This window comes from Plecotus auritus (assembly GCF_963455305.1).
Source record: "Plecotus auritus genome assembly, chromosome: 6".
In the NCBI taxonomy this organism is placed as follows: Eukaryota; Metazoa; Chordata; class Mammalia; order Chiroptera; family Vespertilionidae; genus Plecotus; species Plecotus auritus.
The window spans coordinates 177,601,445-177,626,180 of NC_137773.1; the positions used below are offsets into that span (position 1 = coordinate 177,601,445).

The 24,736-nt window shown below is 59.8% G+C and overlaps 2 protein-coding genes across 3 annotated transcripts in view; both read left to right on the forward strand.

The window, feature by feature from the left end:
• The window catches only part of USP4 (ubiquitin specific peptidase 4), a 30,178-nt gene extending 17,817 nt beyond the window's left edge, over window positions 1-12,361 (forward strand). Inside the window, exons 11-22 of one of the 2 annotated variants that reach the window (XM_080673523.1) lie at window positions 505-729; window positions 1,869-1,952; window positions 2,815-2,909; window positions 5,114-5,305; window positions 5,897-5,985; window positions 6,560-6,787; window positions 8,146-8,216; window positions 8,403-8,521; window positions 8,802-8,951; window positions 9,790-9,893; window positions 11,694-11,782; window positions 12,034-12,361. In XM_080673523.1, coding sequence (XP_080529649.1) covers window positions 505-729; window positions 1,869-1,952; window positions 2,815-2,909; window positions 5,114-5,305; window positions 5,897-5,985; window positions 6,560-6,787; window positions 8,146-8,216; window positions 8,403-8,521; window positions 8,802-8,951; window positions 9,790-9,893; window positions 11,694-11,782; window positions 12,034-12,195 — 1,608 coding nt within the window. In that variant the 3' untranslated portion in view covers window positions 12,196-12,361. The remainder of the gene's footprint in view (window positions 1-504; window positions 730-1,868; window positions 1,953-2,814; window positions 2,910-5,113; window positions 5,306-5,896; window positions 5,986-6,559; window positions 6,788-8,145; window positions 8,217-8,402; window positions 8,522-8,801; window positions 8,952-9,789; window positions 9,894-11,693; window positions 11,783-12,033) is intronic. The other variant, XM_080673524.1, reaches the window with a different exon arrangement.
• A 199-nt stretch (window positions 12,362-12,560) lies between these two features.
• Window positions 12,561-17,490, forward strand: LOC308250817 (uncharacterized protein C3orf62). Its single transcript, XM_080673558.1, has 4 exons — window positions 12,561-13,084; window positions 13,317-13,652; window positions 15,930-16,021; window positions 17,030-17,490. Exons 2-4 carry the CDS (start codon window positions 13,321-13,323, stop codon window positions 17,290-17,292), a joined length of 687 nt encoding a protein of 228 aa, XP_080529684.1. The 5' UTR covers window positions 12,561-13,084; window positions 13,317-13,320; the 3' UTR covers window positions 17,293-17,490.
• Window positions 17,491-24,736: the final 7,246 nt, after the last annotated feature.

The window sequence follows — 24,736 nt, forward strand, 5'->3', positions numbered from 1 at the left end:
CTTTGAGAGAGAAACATCGATCAGCTGCCTCCCGCACACCTCCCACTGGGGATGTGCCCGCAACCCAGGTACATGCCCTTGACCGGAATCGAACCCGGGATCCCTCAGTCCGCAGGCCGACGCTCTATCCACTGAGCCAAACCGGTTTCGGCCGCTTTTTTATTTTTTAATCTTCACCTGAGGATGCGTTTTTCATTGATTCTAGAAAGGGAGGGGCGGGAAGGAACACAGTGATGTGAGATGGAAACATCTATTGGCTGCCTCTTGCATGCACCCCAACGAGGGATCAAACCTGCATCCTGGGTGTGACCGGGAGGCAAATCCTCAACCGTTCGGTGTCTGGGAGGACCGGTGCCTGGGAGGACACGCCGGCCAGCCAAGCACGCCGGCCAGCCAAGCACGCCAGCCAGGGCTCCGCCTGGGCTGGCTGTGAATCCTTTGGATGCGGGGTGCGGGACTGAGGGTGCTGTCGGCGTCTTACTCATCCTTTCTCTTTTCTGCCAGGTGGTTGCAAAGGAGGCCTGGGAGAATCATCGGCTGAGGAACGACTCTGTGATTGTGGATACATTCCACGGGCTCTTCAAATCTACTTTGGTTTGCCCAGAATGTGCTAAGGTTTCTGTGACCTTTGACCCATTTTGTTATCTAACTCTCCCACTGCCCTTGAAGAAAGATCGCGTTATGGAGGTCTTCCTGGTTCCCGCTGACCCTCGCTGCAGGCCTGCGCAGGTGAGAGCCTTGGCACCCTCCTGGCACCTCCCTTTTGAGTGGTTTCCAGACCCAGAGTGGGGCCTCTTCATCTTCCTCACCCGAAGCTCAGCAGCTGCACGGGAAGCCCGTGGCCTCCATTAGGCCTTCGTGTAACCCGTCACTCAGGGCTTCTCTGCCACCTTCCCGCGTGCTTCATTCGTCAGCTGCAGGAGCCTGGCTCATCTGCCAGGTGGTCCTTGAATCTGACTGTTTGGGACTCAGAAGCAGGGCACCTTCTTGGTCAGGTTCAACCCTCAGTCAGCCAGGGGAGCTCGGCCGGAGCGCAAGGCCAGATGGCTCGCTGCGTGCCTGCACTGCAGTCTGCTGGCATTCGTCTCTAAAGAAAGGTGCATGAGGGCCGGTTGGCAGCTGTATAATCTTATTTATTTACTTATTTTAAATATATTATTGATTTTTTACAGAGAGGAAGGGAGAGGGATAGAGAGTTAGAAACATCGATGAGAGAGAAACATAGATCAGCTGCCTTCTGCACACCCCATACTGGGGATGTGCCCGCAACCAAGGTACATGCCCTTGACCGGAATCGAACCCGAGACCCTTCAGTCCGCAGGCTGACGCTCTATCCACTGAGCCAAACTGGTCAGGGCTGTATAATTTTAATAGTTCTTCGAAGAACGTAGTTAAGAATAAAATAAAACTGTGTTGCCCTGGCTGGTTTGGCTCAGTGGATAGAGCGTCGGCCTGCAGACTGAAGGGTTCTGGGTTCGATTCTGGTCAAGAGCACATGCCCAGGTTGCAGGTTCGATCCCCAGCGTGGGGCGTGCAGGAGGCAGCCAGTCAATGATTCTCTCTCATTGATGTTTCTATCTCTCCCCCCGCCCCCTGAAATCAATAAGAAATATATTAACAGTAAATAAATAAATAAGTCCGTGCTCCGAGGGAAGAGCTGGCGCAGCGCCTGTGCTGTCTGGACAGGGAGGCGGGTGCTGGTGCAGAAGCCCTGCCTGTTGGCTCTGCTGGCCGCCCGTCTGGCCCTGACCTCGCTGTAGATTTCCTGGAAGGACGCTCCTGCCCTCCCAAATGCGTGCTCTTCCCGCTCATCTCCCACCCTTTGGGGAGCGCCCTTCCTCTTCCTCACCCCCGTCTCGCCTTTGCAGTACCGCGTGACTGTGCCGCTGATGGGCGCCGTGTCGGACCTGTGTGAGGCGCTCTCCAGGCTGTCGGGCGTTGCTGCAGAAAACGTAAGGCAGGCGGGCAGTGCCCTCAGCTGGTGGGGCGCTTCACAGTCACTGGAGTTTGTTTTCAGCCTTGTAGCCCTTTGGGGGGTGGTTCTTCCTGGCTAGCACGGGTGTGATTGCATCTGGATGCTCAGGACCCTGGCCCTGCTGACTGCACGCTGCTGCTGAGACCATCCCTCCCAGACCGCCTGGGACACCAGCTTCCCTCCATTGGGGTCGCACTAGCCACGGTCAGAGGCCAGGAGTGGGCTCTGCTCTCCACTCTGCCACCCCTTCCTGTAACCTCCCTTACGATAGGAGGCAGAAGTCCTTTCCTGCCCCGAACTCTATGTGACACTGAGATGTTCTTGATAGAAATGTGTGTTTAGAAACCACTGCCCGAGCTGGGCTCCTGCTGAACTGGCCTGCTTTGGAGGTGGGCGGAGTGACGCGCCCCCTGGCACAAGGGCCCGGCCTCCCGGACGCTCCCAGCCCCGTCAGTGCCCTTGCTCCCCCCACTCCGCTTGCACCGCTGGGTCCAGGCAGTTGTGCTTGGGGTTCGGTCCGTTCTGCCCTGTGCTGAGGATGGCTTCGAGACGTCCGGCCCCAGAACACGCCAGAGACTTCTGGGTGACTTCCGGTCTCCGTCAGCACGCACTCACCGCCCCTGCCCCTCTAGGGCCGAGCCCAGGGTGGACCACGGTCAGACGTGGCCAGCATGCCTTCAGCTGGTGCAGCCGTGCCGCTCCCCCGTGGGCCTCCGCCCCTGAGCTCAGGGTCGGTTACAGGGTGCGCTCTCTGGACGCACATTTCTTGCCTCTGTCCCTCGGTGTGAAGCAGGTGCTCTTATCCCTCCCGTAATCTTTCTGCTCCTGTTGATTCTCAGATGGTGGTCACAGATGTGTATAATCACCGGTTCCACAAAATTTTCCAGATGGACGAAGGGTTAAACCACATCATGCCTCGGGATGACATTTTTGTGTGAGTACGCGGCGGGCTCTGCTGCGGGGTCACAGGGAGGTCTAGACTTCCCTTCTCAGTGTCTCCAGAGCAGAATCCTGGCAGCCGGGGCCCGTGAGGATCTGCCCTCACCCCTGCGTGCCGGAGGTGGGTGCTAGGGAACTGCGGGCAGCCACCCGTGCTAAGCACCTCCTGGGCCTTCAGAGCCAGACATTCCAGATGGTTCTCAGCATGAACACAGCCTTTTGTCGGTTGCTACCTGATAAGAAGGCCTCTTCTATTCAGTGGTCCTTCAGGTGGTGCTGCTGTTAGAGATGCCTTTCTCAGGAACAGGCGCAGGTGGGAGGAGCCTGGGGAAGGCACAGGGACGTCCAATCCCGGGAGGGTCTCATCCTTCCTCCATGCACAGGCCTGGCCCCTGGGCTGGTGCCATGGCGAGGGACAGGTTGATGCTGTGAGCTCCGAGACCGAGTTTCCACATTCCTGTGGGGACAGCACACGCCGACCCCAGCGGGCCCCCCTGGCCCTCCCAACTCCTGCTTCAGGGCTGCCCTTGTAGCAGTTCTGTGCCCGCCCCTCGCCCGGGCGCGGGGGTAGCGTGAGCTGGCCTGCGCCCCCAGCCTCCTGCCTGCTGTCTCCTTAGTCCTCTCGCTCGCTCACTTGCCTTTGGTGGGGAGGGCTTTAGGGTTTGTTTTTGAGAGGAATGCACTACACGAAAGAGGCCATTTCTTCCTTTATGTTTTGCCCTATGACTCCTCGGGCACTCTGAAACGAATGGTTCTCGACCACGCCCACGACCCTAGCTCTGCTCCCACTGGTACCGGCAGCCTCCCTCCTCAGAGCCGTCTTCCCTCACCTTACAAATGGAGGGCCCGAGGCTCATCCTGGGCCGCAGCCTAGGGCGTGTCCATCCCGGACCCCAACTCCTTCCTGCAAACCAAGGCTTGTCCATAGCTGAGCCGAGAACTGGCTGTTGCCCCGGGAGGCGGTTGGCAGACCCCCATCAGCGGGTGGGTTTCACAGGCCTGAGGGCCAGCCACCAGGAAAGCCAGTTGTTTTCAGGGTGAATGGAAAAGTCTCAGGAAGACACCATGGCAGCACCCGGCATTCTGAGCTTGTGGTGGGTGCTGCTGAGCGGCCGCCTTCTCGCTGGCGCTGTGAGGTGGGTGGTTGTGTGGCCACTGAGTGAACAGACGTGGACGTTAGGGCGTGGCCTGGTCGCAGCAGCCGGAGACTGGCAGGAGGCACGTGGATCTGGGCCAGCCTCACTCCAAGGCCTGGTTCGTGGCCTTGATGTTAGGCCACCAGGGCCTTACCTTAGAGCAGCAGTGGAGCAGCCGCCCACTGGGGCCCGCGGACCACTGGGGTCCGTGAGGTCCAGAAGGTCGGCGACCGCTGCCCTGGAGCACAGCTCGGACTTTTTTGTGCGATTGAAAACCTCCTGCATTTACTGTCCTCAGAACTGCTGGCCAGGCACCTGGGGAGGGTGTGTGTGTGTGACTGTGTTCATAGTTTTCAAAAATTGAATCAGTAAGCTTGTGTCTCCCCCTATAGGAAGAGGGGAAGACTACAGTCGGTTGCCAGCAATTTTGGTAACATCTGTTCCAGGATAAAACATCTAAATCTCCTCAGTCCCATGTGTTCGCTAAGTAAGACACATTTTTCAAAACCATTGATTTGTATTTACCAGTTTCTTTGGTTATCACTGATTTTTTAAAAATTTAGATAATGATTCTTTTACTTCAGTGTTTTTGAACAAAGATGACAAGCGATTCGTTTTGTAAATTTGCTTCTTCATTTGAAATAGAGCGTCTTTGGCTACTATCCTAGGTGTACACCTTGTATAATACTTTGTTTTGTTAAAGGACAGGGCACTGAGAATGCTTTGTAAAGTTGAATTCCTTGGTGACAAACGATGAGCTTGGTGGCCGGCCCGTGTGTCTGTCTGGAGCGATGGGCCGGCTGGCGGCTGGCGGCTGCGCTGATCCCAGTGAAGGACCACAGGCTGTGGCTGGGGAAGGAGGGTCCATGAGCCCCGGGTCCCCGGCTGCGCAGTGACCCTCCTTGGGACCAGCCCCTGGAATTGTCTTGAACGTGGATTCTCTGCCCTTCGTGCTTAAGTGTGCTGTCCAGTCACCATGGTCGTGGCCACCATGTAGCTGCAGCTCAGATCTCTGTCGCTCATGGGGACCTGCTCCTGACCCTTCCTCTTGTGTGATTGACAGGTACGAAGTCTGCAGTACCTGCGCGGATGGCTCAGAGTGCGTCACGCTCCCGGTCTACTTCAGGGAGAGGAAGTCCCGGCCGTCCAGCCCCTCCTCCGGAGCAGTGCTGTACGGGCAGCCACTGCTGGTGTCTGTCCCCAAGCACACGCTGACCCTCGAGTCTTTGTACCAGGCTGTGTGTGAGCGGATCAGGTTGGTCCAGGACGACGATTCGCTTGTTACCTGAGATCAATGCAGACGCGGTCACAGCGCTGACAGCGCCCTGCAGGGCGCCTGTGGTGCTCCCGCTTCCATTAGAAACGGCTGTGCCCGCCCCGGGGCGGGCCCGGCAGGTGCCGTGGGGATGGGGCACCTCTTAAGCACCATGACCCGGGGCACCTACGCCTCCTCCTGTCCCTGGAGGCATGTCTGCCGCAGCTGTCAGTCACCTGCTTAGGGAGTCCGGTGCTTTGGCAGCATTTTGTATTTGAACAACGTTTTTGAAGAATTCCACTGCCAGTCTGAAGCGGGCAGTAATGGCCCTGGGGGAGGCTTTTGAAAGCGATGATGCCCCGTTCCACGGGCGCACCTTCCTGGAGTCTTCAGTGGCTTGGGAGCTGGACGCCTTGTCTGTTGGGTTCCTCTCAGTTTCTTGAAGTGCTGAGCCATCACGTGACTTCAAAGCCTTTTATTTAAATTGCCTTGTGGGTGACTAACTGTATACATTGTGAACTACCTGTAGGTGAGTAGTGGGGAAAAACACCTAAATGTTACAACTGACAGTTTTTTCTTCCATTTTTCAAGCCGCTATATAAAACAGCCGCTGCCCGAGGAGGCGGGCAGCTCGCCCCTGGAGCCCGGGGCCTGCAATGGCTCCAGAGGCAGCTGTGAAGGTGAGCGCTCGCCACGCTGTGGAGCTGTGGCTGACCAGGCCCCTCCTGCCCTCCCCGTTCCAGAGGTGCACACCGGGAGAGGGAGGCTCTGGGCAGCGGGGGCTCTGCCTGGACAGCAGACCCAGGCGGCCCCTGCTGCCCGCCGCCGTCTAACTTTGGCACCTCGAGGACCCTTCCTAGGCAGGTGGGCCTGGCTTCAGCTCAGGCAGGCTAAGCCGAGCGGCACTGTGGGATCTGCCCAAGGTCATGAGACAGAGTTAGGGTTTAATTCTGATCCGTTGGATCAGAGTGGGTGCTTCTTGCCCGGCTGGTGTGGCTCGGTTGGTGGAGCGTCACCCTAGGTACCAAGAAGTTGCTGGTTGGGTTCCGGGTCAGGGCACCTGCCCAGGTGTGGGCTGGATCCCCAGTAGGGGGCGTGCAGGAGGCAGCTGGTTGCTGCTTCTCTCCCTCCCGCTCTCTAAGAACCAGTAAACAGGTTTTTAAAGACCTGGAAGGAAACAGGGCGGTTAGGTACGGAATAACGTTTTAACGGACACAGCGGCACGTGTCACCGGGGCCTTCCGTTTGTGCGCAGGCGAGGACGAGGAGGAGATGGAGCACCTGGAGGAAGGCAAAGGGCAGCTCTCGGAGCCCGAGGGCAGCTGGGAGGATGAGCTGGGAGGCGACCGGGGCGAGACCACCCAGAGGAAGGGCACGGGCCGGCCCTGCCCCAGAAGGCTTTTCACCTTCAGCCTCGTGAACTCCTACGGCACGGCCGACATAAACTCACTCACCACGGACGGGAAGCTACTGAAACTCAACTGTAAGCGCTGTCTGCCTCAGCGGGCTCTGGGGACCCGGGTCCGTGGGGAAGGACTTGCCCTCGGTACTTACTGCTTTGGGCGCCGTGGCCTCCGTGTCTCCGGGAGCAGACATCTGTGTCCCTCTTCTCTTGAAGCTCCCCAAAGGCTGTTTGAGACACGGCGGCCTGGCTAGGTAGGTCAGTGGGTCCCAGTGTGCCAGGGCTGTGGGTTCGATCCCCAGTCAGGGCTCATACAAAGAATCAACCAATGAATGCATAAGTAAGTAGAACAACAAATCAGTGTTTCTCTCTCACTCCCTCTCTGCTTCCTCTCTCTCGAAAATCAATAAGTCAATCAATTGTGAAAAGAGAGACACTGTGCACATAGGCGCACACGTTCACTCATACACACCCTCCTGGTCAGCCTCTTCTCTCCCGTCCTGGATGGTTCAGGGGAGCGAGCCTCCCTCCATCCCCCCTTCCCGCCTGTGCTCCCGGTCTCCCTCCTGGCGGCTGTCTTCTCCCAGACTCGGCTCACTGAGGCGGAGAACGCGTTTCTCTTTTGTTCCTTAAGGGTGCTCATGAATGGGACCCAGCTAGCGGGCGGTCACGGTTTTGTAGGCTTTCTGCTCTCTGGGGCCTGCCCTCCGGACGGAATGAGGCGTCCACCCAGGTGCGCGTCGTGTGTGACAAGCACGGGGCCAGGAGGACGCCGGCACCGGCAGGAGGCAGCTGCGTAGCATCTGTGTCCTCGGCCTCCTTCCCTGGAGGAGAGATGAGCCGATGTCCTTCAGCTAGCTGGCTTCTTTTCTCTGCTATACTGCTTTAAACACTTTAAATAACAGTCTTATTGAGGTCTTTCTGAGCTCTCTCTGCAGCTCCCTCTCTGGGCAGCTTTCTCCTTTTAGAAATTGTCTTGCACTTTCCAGCAATTTTGTGGAACTGCAGTCTGATTCCTCAGCGCAGTCTTCCCCCCCCCACTGCACCCCCTCGCGGGGCCTGGAAGCGGCCTCCGGGCAGTGAGCGGGGCCACGTGGCAGCGCCTGTGTCCCCTCAGGGATGGCAGTCCAACAGCTGTGTGAACCTTACTTTGTCACGTTCTCTTACGGGTGAAGGCGGGAGGGCACATCCAGCCGCTGTTTCTCCATCCTTTCAAAATCCTGTGTAGCTGGCAGCCTTGGAGCTTGTCGTGCATTGGGGAAACCTTTGCCAGAGGATGTGGGGCCAGGGGTGCAGAGCTGGCTGGCTGAAGGCAGAGCATTGCTCTTGGCAGGGCTGGTGATAGGCGGCCCGAGCTGGTGCGCAGCCTGAGCGTGACCCTGAAGAGCCGCTCCTGTGGCCGGCTCTTCACTAATGAGTGACACCTTGGTCCTCCACAGCTCGGTCCACCCTGGCCATCGACTGGGACACCGAGACCCGGAGCCTGTATTACGATGAGCAGGAGTCTGAGGTAGGCCGGTCAGGGCCCCGCGGCGGGCGGTCAGGTGCTCTGGCTGGGCATGGGCATCGCGGTCAGCTCCACAGCAGCTTCTGTTCCGGGCTGAGTGACAGCGCCCAAGAGGCTCCGTGACAGCCCGTGCCGCTGCAGCTGCCCGGAAGGTCTGGTCTCCCCGCAGAACTCGCTCTGTTCCCACAGGCCTTCGAGAAGCACGTGAGCATGCTGCAGCCCCACAAGAAGAAGAAGGCCGCCATGGCCCTGCGGGACTGCATCGAGCTCTTCACCACCATGGAGACGCTCGGGGAGCACGACCCCTGGTAGGACTCCCGGCCTCCTGCACCGCCGGGGCCCGCGGGGTACGCGCATCCCCTCGTGTTTGCACGTCACTCTTAGGTCGCCGACCCCACAGCACAGGTCGCTCCCTGTGGGTTGTGTTTTCCAGACTGAGGACGCCATCCCCGTTGGGGAAGGTGACTTAGAGCCGCCGCCGCCGCCGCGTGCGGGAAGGGATGTGGGCTGCGCGGTGCCTCCAGCGGCGGGCCCCGGTGGCGCTGGCTCCCTGCCTCCCCCCAATGGCGGTTTCTCTCTTCCCTTCAGGTACTGTCCCAACTGTAAGAGGCATCAACAGGCCACGAAGAAGTTTGACCTGTGGTCCTTGCCCAAGATCCTGGTGGTGCACCTCAAACGTTTCTCCTACAGCCGGTACTGGAGGGATAAGCTCGACACAGTCGTGGAATTCCCGGTCAGGTGGGTCCCGGGCCGCAGCGTCCCTGGGACATCGACCCGGGGAAGAGCGGGGCACCGAGGGGCAGGGGGTTTGCCGCCACAGACTTGGCTGCAGTCGGGGTGCGTTGCTGGGCTCTGGAAGGTGAGCCTTCAGCCATCGCGCCTCCCCCTCGTCCCAAGGGGGAAAGGAGTCTGCAGGGCGAAGGGGATTGTTCGGGCGGCAGGTGGGGTCACAGCCCACCACGCTCCTGTCCCAGGCTAGGGCGGGGACTGGCTGTCTCCTCAGGTTCCCCGGGCCCCGGGTCCAGAGTGTGACCGACACAGGAGCGTCAGCCAACAAGATGGGTTTCCACCACCAAAGGCAGTTTTTAACCTGCTTTGCGGGGGGCGGGTTGGTAGATACATGTACTTGCCCACAGATGGGCGGGTCAGTGGAGGAACTTAGGTGGCGGGTATTAAATATTTGTTGGAAAACTCTTAACTTTTCTGTGTGCTTGGAATTTTCTAATAAAGTCTGGGAGGGAAAGCTCCGTGGGGCCCTTTGGTGTGAACGTCCACGGCACCGCTGTAGTTGTGAGAGTGACCGGCATCTCTGCCTGGTGCCCGAGCCCGCGCTGGGCCGAGAGCCTTCCTCGCCGCTTGGTCTGGGCTCGGGGTCCCCAGGAGCCTTTTCTGTTGCAGCCTGAACAGGCCAGCGGTCAGAGCAGGACCAGGCCTGTCCTGTGCGTGTTCGTTCCTCTGCAGCGGGGTTGGAGCGCCTCCCTCTGGCCTAGTCTGCTGCATAAAGGGGTTGCTGGGTCACCCCGACCTTCTCTAAGTTTAATGTAGTTTAATGTATGTTTTTGTGTTTTGTGCTTAGAGGTCTGAACATGTCCGAGTTTGTCTGCGACCCGTCAGCAAGGCCTTACGTGTATGACCTCATTGCCGTGTCCAATCACTACGGAGCCATGGGGGTTGGCCACTGTAAGTACCGGCACCCGTCCCTCTGCCCCGCCCGTCCCTCTGCCCGGCAGCGCCCTCCAGCCCCTCCTGCTGCCGGGCGTGGCCTTGAAGCACCTGCGCTCCGCGGCGCCGTGGGCCTCGGGCCTTTCCATACACTTGCCCCTTCGTTTGTAAAATTTCCTTTTGGTTTTCATACTTTTTAAGAATATTTTCATTGATTTCAGAGAGGGAGGGAGAGGGAGAGGGAGAGGAACATCAATGATAAGATAGAATCACTGATCGGCTGCCTCCTGCACGCCCCACGCTGGGGATCGAGCCCGCATCCTGAGCTTGTGCCCTGACCGGAATCGAACCCTGACCTGGTTCATGGGTCGGCGCTCAGCCCCTGAGCCCCCGTGGCTGGGCTGGCTCTCATGTTCTTTACCCAGGAACCCCATCTCTGGGAACTGGTCCTCAGGAAATGGTATTGGGACAGCTTTCTGCACAAAGATGTTCATCTATAATAACAAAAACATAATATGCTAATTAGACCAGACGTCCTTCTGGACAAAGCCGGGGCTGCGGGGGGCGGGGGGAAGGCCTCTAGGGTATTTATAACAGTGAAAGTCAGTGACAGCGTGGTGATCAGGAGCTGGTACAGCTGTCCATGTACTCGATGGAAGAGCTCAGGGCCACTGCACAGCGCGTTGGGGGGGAATGCAGTGAAAGTGGAAACACACAGCACGGCAGCGTTGCAGGAGGCAGTATCCCAGCTGTGTGAAACCAAAGCAAGGAAACGGATGGGCTGGGGACGCCTCGGAGGACACACCAAGATGTGAATTTCACTTTGCCTCCTTGCTCTGCTGTGTTTTCCAAAATGTCTATCGTGCATGGGTTTGCCTTTTAACGAAAAGAGCTCGTCCATCTTCCTACCTGTTTCTGGACAGTGTTGGTAATGGTGAGGGCAGGGGCTGTGTTTCCTCTCACCTCCTTTACTGCCACCACAGCCAGTGCGGGGACCCCGAGATGACACCTGGGAGGCGTCAGTTCCATTTCAGCACTGTCATTTGTGGGAGCCTGGGCGGAGCAGGAGTTGGCATTGCTGTTGGCATTGCTGTTGTAAACACAGCCTGCTTAGAAACAGCACCAAGTCAAGAAGGAAGTGTTGGCTGTGGGGCTGCTGGGTCACTGTGAGGGCTGGTACCCAGCCACGGGCTCTGGGCTCCCAGACTGAAGTCTGTCCACACCCGAGCTCTGCCAACAGCCCAGACGCCAGCGGGTCCCTCCCGGCTCTGCCCAGGCCTCAGAGGCAGTGGGGCAGCAGGGACACCCTGAACGTTGGCGGGGCTCGCCATTTTTTTTTTTTTAAATATATTTTATTGATTTTTTTACAGAGAGGAAGAGAGAGGGATAGAAAGTTAGAAACATCGATGAGAGAGACATCGATCAGCTGCCTCCTGCACGCCCCCTACTGGGGATGTGCCCGCAACCAAGGTACATGCCCTTGACTGGAATCGAACCTGGGACCCTTCAGTCCACAGGCCAACGCTCTATCCACTGAGCCAAACCAGTTAGGGCATGGGCTCGCCATTTTTTAAAGCTGTTTCCCAACATTAGTTTGAAGTGCTGGTTTCTGACAGCTCCATTTTCATCCTCTTTAAGCCCTTTCGAGATTTTTAAACGGGAAGAGTTGTTTTTGGCTGTTAGGACCCAAGCTGTAAATTACTTCCAGTGTCAGGGCCTGTATTTTTCACTTTCTGGAGTCTGGTTTAGCGCAAGCCCGATCAGCTGGCCAGGTCAGCTCTCTGGCGGCGGCTAGAGTGTCTCCTTTTGGCTTGGCAGACACTGCGTACGCGAAAAACAAACTGAATGGGAAATGGTATTACTTTGACGACAGCAACGTGTCCCCGGCCTCCGAGGATCAGATAGTGGTGAGTAAGCCCGATAGCGGCTTCCCCCTCTTTATGGTTTTCATATTCTTGAATCAACAGTCCCATCTCTGGGAATCTGCCCTGAGGCAATGACATGGGGAAGCTTTATGCACAGAGATATTCATGTATTTATAACAATGAAACGTCCGTGACAACATGGCCGACCCCTGAGTGTGATTGGAACAGCGCGACAGAAACTGGGCGGAATGGGTGGTTTCCAGCCAGTAACGGACTCTCCCCTCGTGTTTTAGACAAAGGCAGCCTACGTGCTGTTCTACCAGCGCCGAGACGACGAGTTTCATACGACGCCTTCCCCCGCCGGCTTTCCTGGCTCCTCCGATGGAGGGATACAACCCAGCAGCTCCCAGCAGGGCCTGGGGGAGGAGGCGGCCTGCAGCATGGACACCAACTGACCTGCCCCCCACCGTGTAACCCCGGGGACACCTTTGACCCCCCTGAAGACTACTAGTGTTTGGTCTAAAAACCAGATGAGGAAATTCCCTTCTTTTATGAGCAGAAGAAAAAAAAAAAAAAGCCCTTTTGTTCAGAAGGGTTATGTCAAGAGGCTGAATTATTTTCCTTTTAAGTCGGTGGTGAGAGATTCCTGTAGAAGCCGAGGCGCTGCGGGGGGCGGGGGGCACCATGCGGTGTGGATGGATCCCAAGGCTCGGCGGGCACAGCTGTCATGGAGTGGGCGGAGACTGCAGCTGCCCATCGCCGGTCACCCCAGTCGTCTGCCCCCAGCAAACAGCCCCCGGCAAACACACTCCTCCCTCTGCGCTGGGTTTGTGCTCCCTAGCCGTCAGTCTTGGAGTTTCCCCCAACCAAGTGAAGGTTGTGGGGTCTCCTGCCCTCAGTCTGCAGGGGAGCCTAGCAGTGCCCGCACCCCTCCTCCCTGCACCCCTGCCTGAACTCCCCAGCACTGACTGTCACTCAAGTCAGCACAGATGGGGGACCTGCCCATCCCCCCGGCCTCTGCTCGGTCAGATCGGAAAGCCGACCTTCCTGGGAGAGTGTCGGGTTGGGGAGAGCCCCAGTCTGGCTAAGAAGTGAGACCCCTGCCCCTCCGGCCTGGGCGCTCCCGTGGGGCCCCGCCCCCTGCCGAGGCCCCTTCCACGCACTCCCATCCCCCAACCGCAGCCTCGAGGCCCGAGTCAGGCGGCTTCTCCCCTTGTTTGCCCTCCGGGTGGGACAGGGACTGTCCGGGCCCTGTCTGACCTTTAACCTGCGCCTTTGCGGTTGGGGCACGTGCCACCCTCCAGCACCGACCGTTGGCGGGGGGTGGCGGCGCCTGGACTGCGGGTGAGGATCTCCGCCAGGGGTGCGGGGTGCGGCCGGGGTGGGGCGGAGCCACGTGGGGAGGAAAGGGGTGGGGTCCCCTGGGGCTGGGGTCCCCTGCGCCACCCCCCCCAGGCTGCTGGCCGCGTCCAGCTCCTGGACATGCAGGCGGACGGGCCTTGGAGGTTCGCGGCCTCGCCGAACGGCCCTCGGCGCCGCTCCGTGTTTTACATCGTGGCCACGTGGTCGCTTTCAGGGCGATGTCCGAGAAGCTGCGCAGATGCCGGAAGGAGCTGACGGCGGCCATCGACCGGGCCTTTGAAGGCGTGCGGCTCTCCCAGCAGCGCGCGGGCCGGAGGCCGGAGCCGGACCCGCTGGCGCTGCCGCTCCCCGCGCACGGGGCTCCCTTCGCCCCCGAGAACGAGGGCCCGGCCCCGGCCCCGGCCCCCGGCAGCGCCCAGCCTGCCCCGTGCGCCCCCAGGAAGCCCCTGGCCAGCAGGGAGAACGTGCTGGGCCGCGGCCCCGCCCTGGCCGCCCACAGGCCGCCCTGGAGCCCGGCGGACGGGGACAGCGGGCGGAGAGACGGCCTCAGGTGACCCCGCCCGCGCCCGGCCGGTGAGGGGCCTGGTCCCTCCCGCCGCCCCGCCTCCGAGGCTGGTCCCGACAGTGGTGTGCGTGCGTGTGTGTGTGTGTGTGTGTGTGTGTGTGTGTGTGTGAGCGTGAATGTGTGTGTGTATGTGTATATGTGTGTGTGTGTATGTATGTGTGTGAATGTGTGTGAGTGTGAATGTGTATATGTGTGTGAGCATGTGCGTGTGTGTGTGAGCGTGAATGTGAATGTGTGTGTGTGTATGTGTGTGTGAGTGAGTGTGTGTATGTGTGTGTGTGAGTGTGTGTGTAAGTGTATGTGTGAGAGTGTGAATGTGTGTGCGTGTGTGAATGTGCGTGTGTGAATGTGTATATGTGTGTGTGTGAGTGTGAATGTGAATGTGTGTGTGAATGTGTGTGTAAGTGTGTGTGTGTGTGTATGTGAATGTGTGTGTGTATGTGAATGTGCGTGCATGAGAGTGTGAATGTGTGTGTAAGTGTATGTGTGAGCGTGAATGTGTGTGTATGTGTGTGTGTATGTGAATGTGTGTGTGTGAATGTGAATGTGCGTGTGTGAATGTGTATATGTGTGTGAGCATGTGTGTGTGTGAATGTGTGTGTGTGAACGTGTGTGTGTGAATGTGTGTGTAAGTGTATGTGAGTATGTGAGAGTGTGAATGTGTGTGTATGTGTGTGAGTGTGAATGAGTGTAAGTGTATGTGTGAGAGTGTGAATGTGTGTGTGAATGTGTGTGAATGTATATGTGTGTGAGTGTGAATGTGTGAGTGTGTGTGAATGTGTATGTGTGTGTGAATGTGTGAATGAGTGTGAATGTGAATGAGTGTGTAAGTGTATGTGTGAGAGTGTGAATGTGTGTGTGTGTGAGTGTGAATGAGTGTGTGTGTGAGTGTGAATGTGTGTGTGAATGTGTGTGAATGAGTGAATGTGTATGTGTGTGAATGTGTGAATGAGTGTGAGTGTGAATGTGTGAATGAGTGTGTGTGAGTGTGAATGTGTGAGTGAATGTGTGTGAAAGTGAATGTGTATATGTGTGTGTGAATGAGTGTGTGTGAGTGAATGTGTGAATGTGTATGTGTGTGAATGTGTGTATGAGTGTGAATGTGAGTGTGAATGTGTGTGAATGTGTGTATGAGTGTGAATGTGAGTGTGAATGTGTGTGAATGAGTGTGTGTATGAGTGTGAATGTGAGTGTGTGTGAGTGTGAATGTGTGTGAGAATGTGAATGTGTGTGAGTGTGTGTATGTGTGTGTGTGTGAGTGTGAATGTGTATGTGTGTGAATGTGTGTATGAGTGTGAATGTGAGTGTGAATGTGTGTGAGAGTGTGTGTGTATGTGGGTGTGTTTGTGGTGAGGGGTGAGGGGTGAGGGGGGGTGGAAGGCCATCGGCACAAACCAGAGGAGTGAGTGTTAAAGATCCTGGTTTTCCAAGTAACATTATTTTTTCTTTCTTTTTATCCCTTTAAATAAACTTTATTGTTGATAGTATTACAGATATCTCCCCTTCCCCCCTTCCCCCTATTCTCCCAGCCCCCACCACCCCTCACATTTTTTATGCCACAGAAAGAAAAATCTTAATTCTGGGGTCCTTTGCCCGCCTTGGGGACAGGGTGAATGACTGGCCTCGCCCTTACCTCTGCTCCCACCAGCCCAGAGCCTCTTGACTATCCCGGGGAGGGTCTCCCAGGACCTTCTCTTCCCCAGGGAGCTGCACACGCCCGGCCCAGGCACCAAGCCCTAAGCTGCCATCTTGGCTGCCCTGTGGGCGGGGAATGAAGGAGCGCTGACCTGGCTCCACTCCTCAAGCAGTCCTCCTGGTCTCAGACACGGGCGCATGGTCTGTGGTGCTGCAGTGGGCGCCACTGGTGGCGTCTTCCCCTTGTCCTCTAACCACAGCTTCAATGACAGTAAACAGTTGTCAGTACGTTTTTTGTCGTAAACATTACCTAACACCCGTCAATATTTTATGGAAAGAGGGCCCGACCAGCGTGGCTCAGGGGTTGAGCATCGACCTATGAACCAGGAGGTCACGGTTCGATTCCCGGTCAGGGCACAGGCCCGGGTTGTGGGCTCGATCCCCAGTTGGGGGCGTGCAGGAGGCAGCTGATCCATGATTCTCATCACTGATGTTTCTCTCCCCACCCCTGAAATCAATAAAAATACTTTTTTTAAAAAAGGACATTATAAAAAACTAAAAAAAATAAATATTTTTCTTGAAAGAGGCTCTAATTCCCCACCTTTTTCCTTTCCCCGGGGGCTGCAGGAAAGATATGGAGAAAGAGCTGAAGGTTGACTCAAATTTGCCACTCGGCAGTTCTAGCCAAGAGGTCACAAAGGACCTGCTGGACATCATCGGTGAGTCCCGGGCGCTCCGCCTCGAGGAGAGGGGTCGGGAAAGGCCACTCGTCTCTCATCCGGGTACTCGGCGCGCTGGCCTTGCTCACGGCAGGCCGTGCAGAGACCTGGTGGCCCGGGAGCCATTTCAGAAACGCCACGGTGCAGCCGTGGGGGCCGCGGCCCCAGAACTTGGTGGCTGAGCTGAGATCTGCAGGAAACGGGCCGTAGACACAGGTGGGGGAGTCCAGCTGTGGTGGGAACACACGATGAAAAGAAATCTTAGCCGGCTGGTGTGGCTCAGTGGGTTGAGTGCTGACCCATGAACCAGGAGGTCACTGTTCCATTCCCAGTCGGGGCGCAGGCCTGGGTTGCGGGCTTGGTCCCCAGTAGGGGGCGTGCAGGAGGCAGCCGATCAGTGATGTTTCTCTCATCACTGATGGTTCTCTCCCTCCCTCCCTCTCACTTCCTCTCCCTCTAAAAAATCAATAAAAGCGTTAACTTAAAAAGAAGTAAATCCCAAAGCTCCGCTCTAACCCCCACCGGCGGCACTGCAGCGCGCTGTGCGTGTGGGCACAGTGTCTGCACGCCTGCATGCTGTGGGTGAGCTATGTGAGCCCTGCTCCAGTGACCCCACCGCACAGTGGGACCACGGCTCCTCCTCCGGGGTAGCCTGGGCTGTTGGCTCTTCAGGGAGGGAAGGGATGGCCTTAGGGCACCCCGTCTCCTCTAGCCGCCCCAGGAGGTGAGCTGGAGGCCTGGGTACCTCTGCACCGGCAGCGCATTCTACCCGCTCGCCTCACCTTGAGTTGTCATGCCTGAGAGCCGGGACACACATGTGCACCCCGTATCCTCCCGCCACGCCCTCCTTGGGGGCTGCGGACAGTTGGGCACAATGAGAGCCAGAAAGGGGGGTGCTGAGCCCCCCTTAAGGTTTGGCCGGGTGGACACGCCCGGCCTCGCGCAAACCCGAGGCGCCCGCGGCTCGGAGGCCTCTCCCTGCAGCCTGACGCGCCCCTTCTCCCCAAGACCACACCAGCGTGCGCACCATCGAGGAGCTGGCCGGGAAGCTGGGCTTCGAAGAGGAGCTGGGCCGCGTGTGCGACCCCTGCGGGGGCTCCCCGTTCGCGGAGGAGGCCTGGGCGCTGCTCATGGACGAGAGCCCGCAGAAGGCGGCGGAGGCCGACCCCGGCAGCCGGCGGGCCTTCGACGACCACAGCGTGGTGCAGACCGTGCTGGACCTGGAGGAGGACTACAACCTGCTGGGCTCCTTCACGTACCACGGGGAGTGAGGCCGCGGCACGTTTTTTTTTTTTTGGGGGGGGGGGGCTGGGTGGTTCCCTTCCGGCGCCGGGAGCAGCCTTGTTTCCATTTATTTGTGTTGTTTCCCTGCTGTGAAGTGTTTCTGACTGTTCGCCCTGTTCACTTGCGCCTGTTTCTCTGGCTGATGTCAATACACCCGGTGCTCACGGCGGCTGTGGGCTGTGGCCTCTGCTGTGTCTCTTGGTGTTCTTTCCCGGAGCCCCCGCGGCCACGGCCGGTGAGCTTGGGGGACCCCGGCCCAGCCTTCCACTCCTTACGGCTTCCCCTCCCCGCCCCCCCCCCACACACACACAGGCCGCCTGCCCCCCCCCCACACACACAGGTCACCTGCTCCCTGCCCCCCCCCACACACAGGCTGCCTGCTCCCTGCCCCCCCCACACACAGGCTGCCTGCTCCCTGCCCCCCCCCCCTGCCCTGCTCAGAGGTTGTGTCAAGGGGGCTGGGAGCATCCCTGGTCCCTCCTGACAGGGCATTCTCATGGGTCCCCACCGCCCCTGCTTCAGACACCTGGGCCCTAGCTGGGGGGGGGGGGGGGGCGAGGCCAGGACACTGCCCCCGAGGGCCACACAGCCCCAGAGCTTAGCAGGGCGGCTCCAGCCCCACCTGGAGAGAAAGGGCCCCCTCAGAAATGGTTTAGAACAGGGGTGGGCAAACTTTCTGACTCGAGGGCCACAATGGGTTCTTAAACTGGACCGGAGGGCTGGAACAAAAGCATGGATGGCGTGTTTGTGTGAACTAATATAAATTCAAAGTAAAGGAGCGGAGGGGAGAGCAAGAGAACCGGATAGAACAGCCGGATCCGGCCCGCGGGCCGTAGTTTGCCCACGGCTGGGTTAGGCAAATCTCAAAAGCATGGCATTCCTTCCGGAAACCTAGTGGCAGTTGGCAAGGTTTGAGCCTCAGAAACAGTGGCAGGTAAGTGCCTCCTGGGCTCGTGGGGGCGGGCTGGGGGAGGAGGAGGCCCAGGGGCCCAGGGACCCCCCCCCCCCCCCCGCCCAGGACATTTAGAGGCTACTGACCTCACCCCTGCTTAGGTCTGGCGACTCCTTCGGGCTCAGGGCTCGCAGGTGGAGACCAGGCACCCGCTCCTCAGGGGACTGGACCGAGGGTGGCACCTGCCTGCACCCTGAGCCGGCCCTGGGCTCCCGTGGGGCACCGCCCGCTGCCCTGTGGGGTTGGGGCCAGTTTCCTCTCACGGCCTCACGGGAGCAGGCCGGCTGCAGGGAGAGGCCCGGGCGGTGCATCCGAGGGGTGTGAGCTGCTGCGGACACACCACAGGGAGGGGGCCCGCCGCCGCAGCCCCCCGCCCCCCCCGAGGAACAGAGGGCGAAGGAGGAACTTCCAGGAGGTGCTCGGTGCTGCCGGGACCACCGGGGCCTGTGGGGTCGCCCACCCGACGGTGACGGGAGGCGCTCTCCTCCGGCGCCCCGATCAGAGCTCACCTCCACGCGGGTCCAGCCGGGAGAGCGGCCACGGACCCGCTGCAGCGGCCGGAGCAGGAGGAGGAAGGGGGGCAGACGCGGCGGGTGGTCCGGTCACGCATCTGTAGGGGCTTCGTGCTGACACATCTGCCATCGATGGGAAGGCCACGTTCGGGGGCTGGGGGGAGGGTGGGTGTAAGCTCGCGGTTTTCACAGCTTTTCCTGCGCACCCAGCTGCTCTGAAACTTAGTGTCTAATTTTCTAATGCAGTCGATCCCAAGTTTGTGAAATGTGTGAGCACGTGTGCAGAAAATTGTCACGGAGGGGACACGGCAGGGACATGGTGGGGACATGGAGGGGACACGGAAGGGACACAGCAGGGACATGGTGGGGACATGGAGGGGACACGGCGGGGACATGGTGGGGATACGGAGGGGACATGGAGGGGACATGGCGGGGACACAGAAGGGACATGGAGGGGACATGGCGGGGACACAGAAGGGACATGGAGGGGACATGGTGGGGATACGGAGGGGACACGGAGGGGACACGGCGGGGACACAGAAGGGACACGGAGGGGACATGGTGGGGATACGGAGGGGACACAGAAGGGACACGGCGGGAACATGGTGGGGACACGGCGGGGACACAGAAGGGACACGGAGGGGACATGGTGGGGACACGGAGGGGATATGGCGGGGACACGAAAGGGACACGGAGGGGACATGGTGGGGATACAGCGGGGACACAGAGGGGACACGGCGGGGACACAGAAGGGACACAGAGGGGACACGGCAGGGACATGGTGGGGATACGGCGGGGACACAGAAGGGACACAGTGGGGACATGGCAGGGACATGGTGGGACACGGAAGGGACACGGAGGGGACATGGAAGGGACACGGAGGGGACATGGTGGGGACACGGAGGGGACATGGTGGGGATACGAAGGGGTCACAGAAGGGACACGGCGGGGACACAGCGGGGTTTAGCTTCCTGCTGTCCCTGTGTTTCTGACGTACCGCTATGGACATGTGTCACTTGTGCGGAAAGAAGGAATCACGTTTTAAAACCCATCTCTGCACCAGCGCGGAGCTCCCTCACCGGCCCTGCCCAGAGCGCCGGCACCGCGCCCAGCGGCGGCAGAGGCCAGGCCGGCGGCCCCTCGGAGCCCTCGGAGCCCCTGCCTGCGGGCGGTCACAGCCGCTGCTCAGTTCGGGCCTGACCCGGGGACCAGGAGGCTTCTCTGCCGGGCGGAGGCGGGTGCCGGGGGGACAGGGCGGAGCGGGGGGCAGGTTGGGTGGCAGAGGGGCCCCTGGCAGGGCACACAGGCGTCCTCGGCTGGGTTGTGTTTGTTTTGTTGGGAAAGCTGGCTTCATGGCCGCCTTCATGGCTGCCTACAAACTGCTCTCCTGTTCCCCCCGCCAGCCTCCACCCACCTGACTGCAGCCGGAGCAACCTGGCCTCAGGGACCCAGCGGTGGCTGGTTTTGTTTTTAAAGGTATGTCTGCTGAGTTCCGGGGGGAGGGGAGGGGAGGGAGAGGGGAGGGGGAGGGGGAGGCACATCCATGATGAGAAAGCATCATCCATGGGCTGCCTCCTGCACGCCTCCCCCTGGGGCTGGAGCCCGCCACCCGGCCTGTGCCCTGCCCTGCCGGGAATGGAACCCTGACCTCCTGGGTCGCATGTCGACGCTGAGCCACTGCAGCCGCAGCACCTGTTGGCGTGGGCATCCCACTCCCCGCAGACGGCTGTTCTGGGAAGCGGGCGAGCCGGCCCTCGGGCCACAAGCTGGTCATTCCCGGCCACCCGCCCCTGGGCACCCGAGGAGGCCTTCCTGCCGGGGCCCCGGCTTCCTGCAGCGGGCAGGTGTGCTCCCCTGCAGGGGGGGGTCTCGAGGGCTCCCTGGAGGGGACAGGAGCTGGAACACTGGTTGTCATACAACTCCCTCCCCAGCGGCAGAGCTGGGCCCGGAGCCCGCTCGGGAGGAACAGACTGAGGACCGCACAGGGTTGGTCTCCCTCCCCCCCGCCCCCCCCCCCACCCCGTTCCCTGGGCGAGCCAGATGGTCGCCGGCTGTTTCTGTGGAGACACCGGACTGCGGCTTGGATGAGCAGAACCAAAATAGAAACACGCAGCTGCGAGAATAAATAAGAGCTTTGGCGCCTGCTCGCCACGCTGCAAACTCCAGGCACAGACAGGGCTGTGGCGCTGCCGGCCGCCTCCCCGGTCAATGCCGAAGCCACTGGGACCCCTGGCCATGCCGGCGGGGCGGGCAGGTCTGCACCAGCACTTAAGGCAGCAGCTGGTCTCAGGAGCTCCTGGGGCGGCTGGGGGCGGAGGGGGCCGCTGAGGAAGAAGAGAGCAAAAGGAGGGCCCGGCCAGGGGGCTCAGGGGCTGAGCGCCAACCTGTGAACCAGGAGGTCACGGTTCGATTCCCGGTCGGGGCACAGGCCCGGGTTGTGGGCTCCATCCCCAGTGTGAGGCGTGCAGGAGGCAGCCCATCCATGATTCTCACCATTGATGTTTCTATCTCCCTCTCCGTCTCTGAAGTCAATAAAAATACATTAATTTTTTAAAAAGGAGAGAGGTGAGTGAGTGGCCAAGGGAGGTCATAGCTGAGGCCTGAGAGCAGAGCCAGCATTCTTTCAAAGGCCGGTTCCGGGTTGGCCGTGGGCTGCACACAGACCCGGCCTCGGCGCAGCCCATCTCCACGGTCCACATCCCCGGCCGTAGGTGTCTGGCCACGTGGGTCTGGACGGGGTCGGAACCCCCGCCAGGTGGCCTCTGGGGCCCCTTCTGCTCAGCGGGCTCCGCCTCTGCGTGGCCCCGGCCAGCAAACTGGCCCAGGGTTCCTTCCGCCTCCTGCTCCCTCACCCCCTGGCCACCTGCTCGGGCTCCTCGGCGCTCTCCTGGACCCTCCACCTCAATCCCAGGGACATGTCCAAAGGGGTCAGGAGACCAGGGGGAGGTGACAGACCACCTGGGGCCGTGCCCTCCCCTGCGCACCCAGGAGCCCACCCCCCCTGGGGCGCTGTGCGTTGTTAACGATCAAAGAGGCAGGTGGACAGGCCAAAGAGGCCCAGTCTCTGTCCCGACTGGCCAGGCGGGCTCGCAGCAGGAGGCCTGGGAACGGGGCCCTGCGCCTGGGTAGGTCCCGGAGAGCCGTCCGTCCATCTGTCCGCCCGCCTCGGCAGCCCGGCTCTGCCCGGCAGTCTGCTGTCTCCCTGGAGTGTGTAGAACACTCATATTTTGGGTTCCGGCTAAATATTCACAGCGGGAACAATGTTTTACGCAGGAGATCTCCTTGTCAGTGACGGATCCCGGCCCTGGGGTGGGGTGGGGGGCTCTCCATGGCAGGCCAGCTGGGAAATGCCTGATGAAGAGTTTTGGCCTGAGGCCTGACATAAAGAATTTTTCACAGCTGTTCAGCCCTCTCAGGAAGTAACCATCTTTTTTGAGGGCAGAAAGGCTGTTGTGTTCTGGGCACTTTGGGAGAAGAGGGAGAGAAACATCCATGATGAGAATCGTGGATCGGCTGCCTCCTGCGCGCCCCATACTGGGGATCGAGCCCACAACCCGGGCATGTGCCCTGACCGGGAATTGAACCGTGACCTCCTGGTTCATAGGCTGATGCTCAACCCCTGAGCCACACCGGCCGGCTTTTCTGGAGCTCATATTCCCCTCCCACTCCTTTCAGATGGAGCTGAGTGAGGCCGTGAGCACCGGAAAGCAATGGGCGGTGAGCAGGGTGTGCTTTAGGGGTGACGTTGGGTCCTCGAATAAGACAATTACGTGCTGTCATTGGCTTCAGTTTCATCCTCAGACTCGGGAGTCGCAGCGGAGGGAGGAGCCCCTAGGTGGCTCTCCGGGCCCAGGCCATGGGCCTCCCCCACCCCACCCCTGGGAAGGCAGAGGAGGCTGGCCCAGGGCAGAGCCAAATCTCCACCAGCATCCAAAGGGCCACAGATGCTGCGGGCTCCTGGGACGCGTCCGGGCTGCGTCCTGCTCACCGAATCTGGCAGGCCCAGGCGGTAAAGCCTGAGGAATCAAACAGACAGCACGTCCTGTCCTGATGGTGGCGGCGGAATGAGTTCCGTTAGCCCAGGCTTGTTCGGCGTAAACTCACTGCGCGTTCTGCAGACACACCCGGTGCCCGGAGCACTGAGTCACGCTGACCCTTGGCTGCTTGACGCAGATGGAATCCGGAGGGACAGATTTCACAACTCGGCCACGGCGCCGCGGGTCCCGCTTCGGCATTAAAACTTGGACAGACCCTTCGATGAGGCCGCAGCCAAAAATGCCGAGGCAGCTCTCTCCACGGGCCTCGGCTTTGAATGAAAATGATTGAACTTTCGCCCTGGCCAGTGTGGCTCAGTGGATAGATAGAGTGTCGGCCTGCGGACTGAAGGGTCCCAGGTTCGATTCAGGTCCAGGGCACAGGCCCAGGTTGTGGGCTCGATCCCCAGTGTAGGGCGTGCAGGAGGCAGCCGATCCATGATTCTCTCTCATCACTGATGTTTCTACCTCTCTCTCCCTTTCCCTTCCTCTCTGAAATCAAAATATATATTTAAAAAATAAAATGATGCCCTAGCCAGTTTGGCTCAGTGGATAGAGCGTCGGCCTGAGGACTCAAGGGTCCCAGGTTCGATTCTGGTCAAGGGCATGTACCTTGGTTGTGGGCACATCCCCAGTCGGGGGTGTGCAGGAGGCAGCTGATTGATGTTTCTCTCTCATCGATGTTTCTGACTCTCTCTCCCACTCCCTTCCTCTCTGTAAAATATCAATAAAATATATTTAAAAAAATAAAATAAAATGATTAAACTTTCAACGTAGAGTAATACATGGTTTCCAGAGGTGCGCCCCGGCCCTCCCCCAGGAGACCGGCCCTGCTCCGCGGTAAGTAACGGGCGAGGCGGTGATCGGAGGCCGTGTTGGAGGAGCGGCAGCAGGACTGGGCCATGTGCCCGGCGCTGGAGACCAGGCAGGTGGCGGCCATATTGAGGGGTGTGACATCAAGGGCAGCCCGCCTGGCGCTGGGCGGGGAGGAACGTCAGTGGATCCTGACACATGAAACTGACGCTCCGTCGGCCTCCCTCCGGCCACGCGGACATCGGCGCGGCCGCACCGCTCACCCAGTGACCGTCCAGCAGTGAGGGCTGCAGCGCGCCCGCCTGAAGGCGCACCTCGGTCCCGAACCTGCGTGTGGTTCTGCGCGGGGCCTTCTCCACTCGCGGGTTCTGGTCATAAAGCGATTAGCGAAGCAGCTTACACTTGTCTTTCTTTTCTGTTCCCTACCTCTCTGCCCCTGGTTTTTCCTCCTCGAAGCCACTCCACCCCAAAAACCTGTTGGCGAGGAAAAAGCCAGGTCCAGATCCCTCTGGTCTGCAAGCCTTAGGCTAACCCTGGGCCACCTGGAGCCCGTGTGGGGAGAGCCTGCCCCGTCTGTGGCCGAGCCTTCCTCCCCGGCCCCCCAGCACCCCAGCACCGCAGAGAGAGCCCGCAGAGGAGCTGCCAGGGACGTGGCCAGGCGGCCCCAGGCAGAGCCATGGCCCGCGGGGCCGCAGCCAGAGGAGGCCTGGGCTGGAGAGGAGAGCGGCGTGGCTGGCCCTGGTCCCGCCACAGGTGACGCAGGCGCATTAAACTCTCCGACCGGCTGAACACAGCCCTGAAGACAGGAAAAGGTGCAAATACCGACTTGCGAACCACTGCTCCCCAGATGGCGCTCAGAGGCCCCCATGGCATTACTGTACTGGCTTGAAACGGGCAGATTCTGGAAGCCGTCTGTATGGTGAGTGGGAACATGGGCCCCTGCCAATGGCCCCGCCCCCTCACCCCCGTGGGGAAATAGGGAAGGGCAGAGAAGGCCGGGACGGTAACAGCTGGTGGGGTCTCATGTGCACCCCGCCCTGCAGGCCCCGTGTGCCCGTTTCTGGCCCCTGGAGCCTTGTGCTGTGGAAGCCTGGGTGGCGGCCGCTCTGTGCGGCCCTCG

Excerpts from the sequence above, each read along its gene's own strand:
- LOC308250817 (XM_080673558.1), top strand. The coding sequence starts at position 13,321 with ATGTCCGAGAAGCTGCGCAGATGCCGGAAGGAGCTGACGGCGGCCATC. Across the intron at positions 13,653-15,929 it reads GGGCGGAGAGACGGCCTCAG|GAAAGATATGGAGAAAGAGC; the intron begins GTGACCCCGCCC and ends CGGGGGCTGCAG. Across the intron at positions 16,022-17,029 it reads GGACCTGCTGGACATCATCG|ACCACACCAGCGTGCGCACC; the intron begins GTGAGTCCCGGG and ends CTTCTCCCCAAG.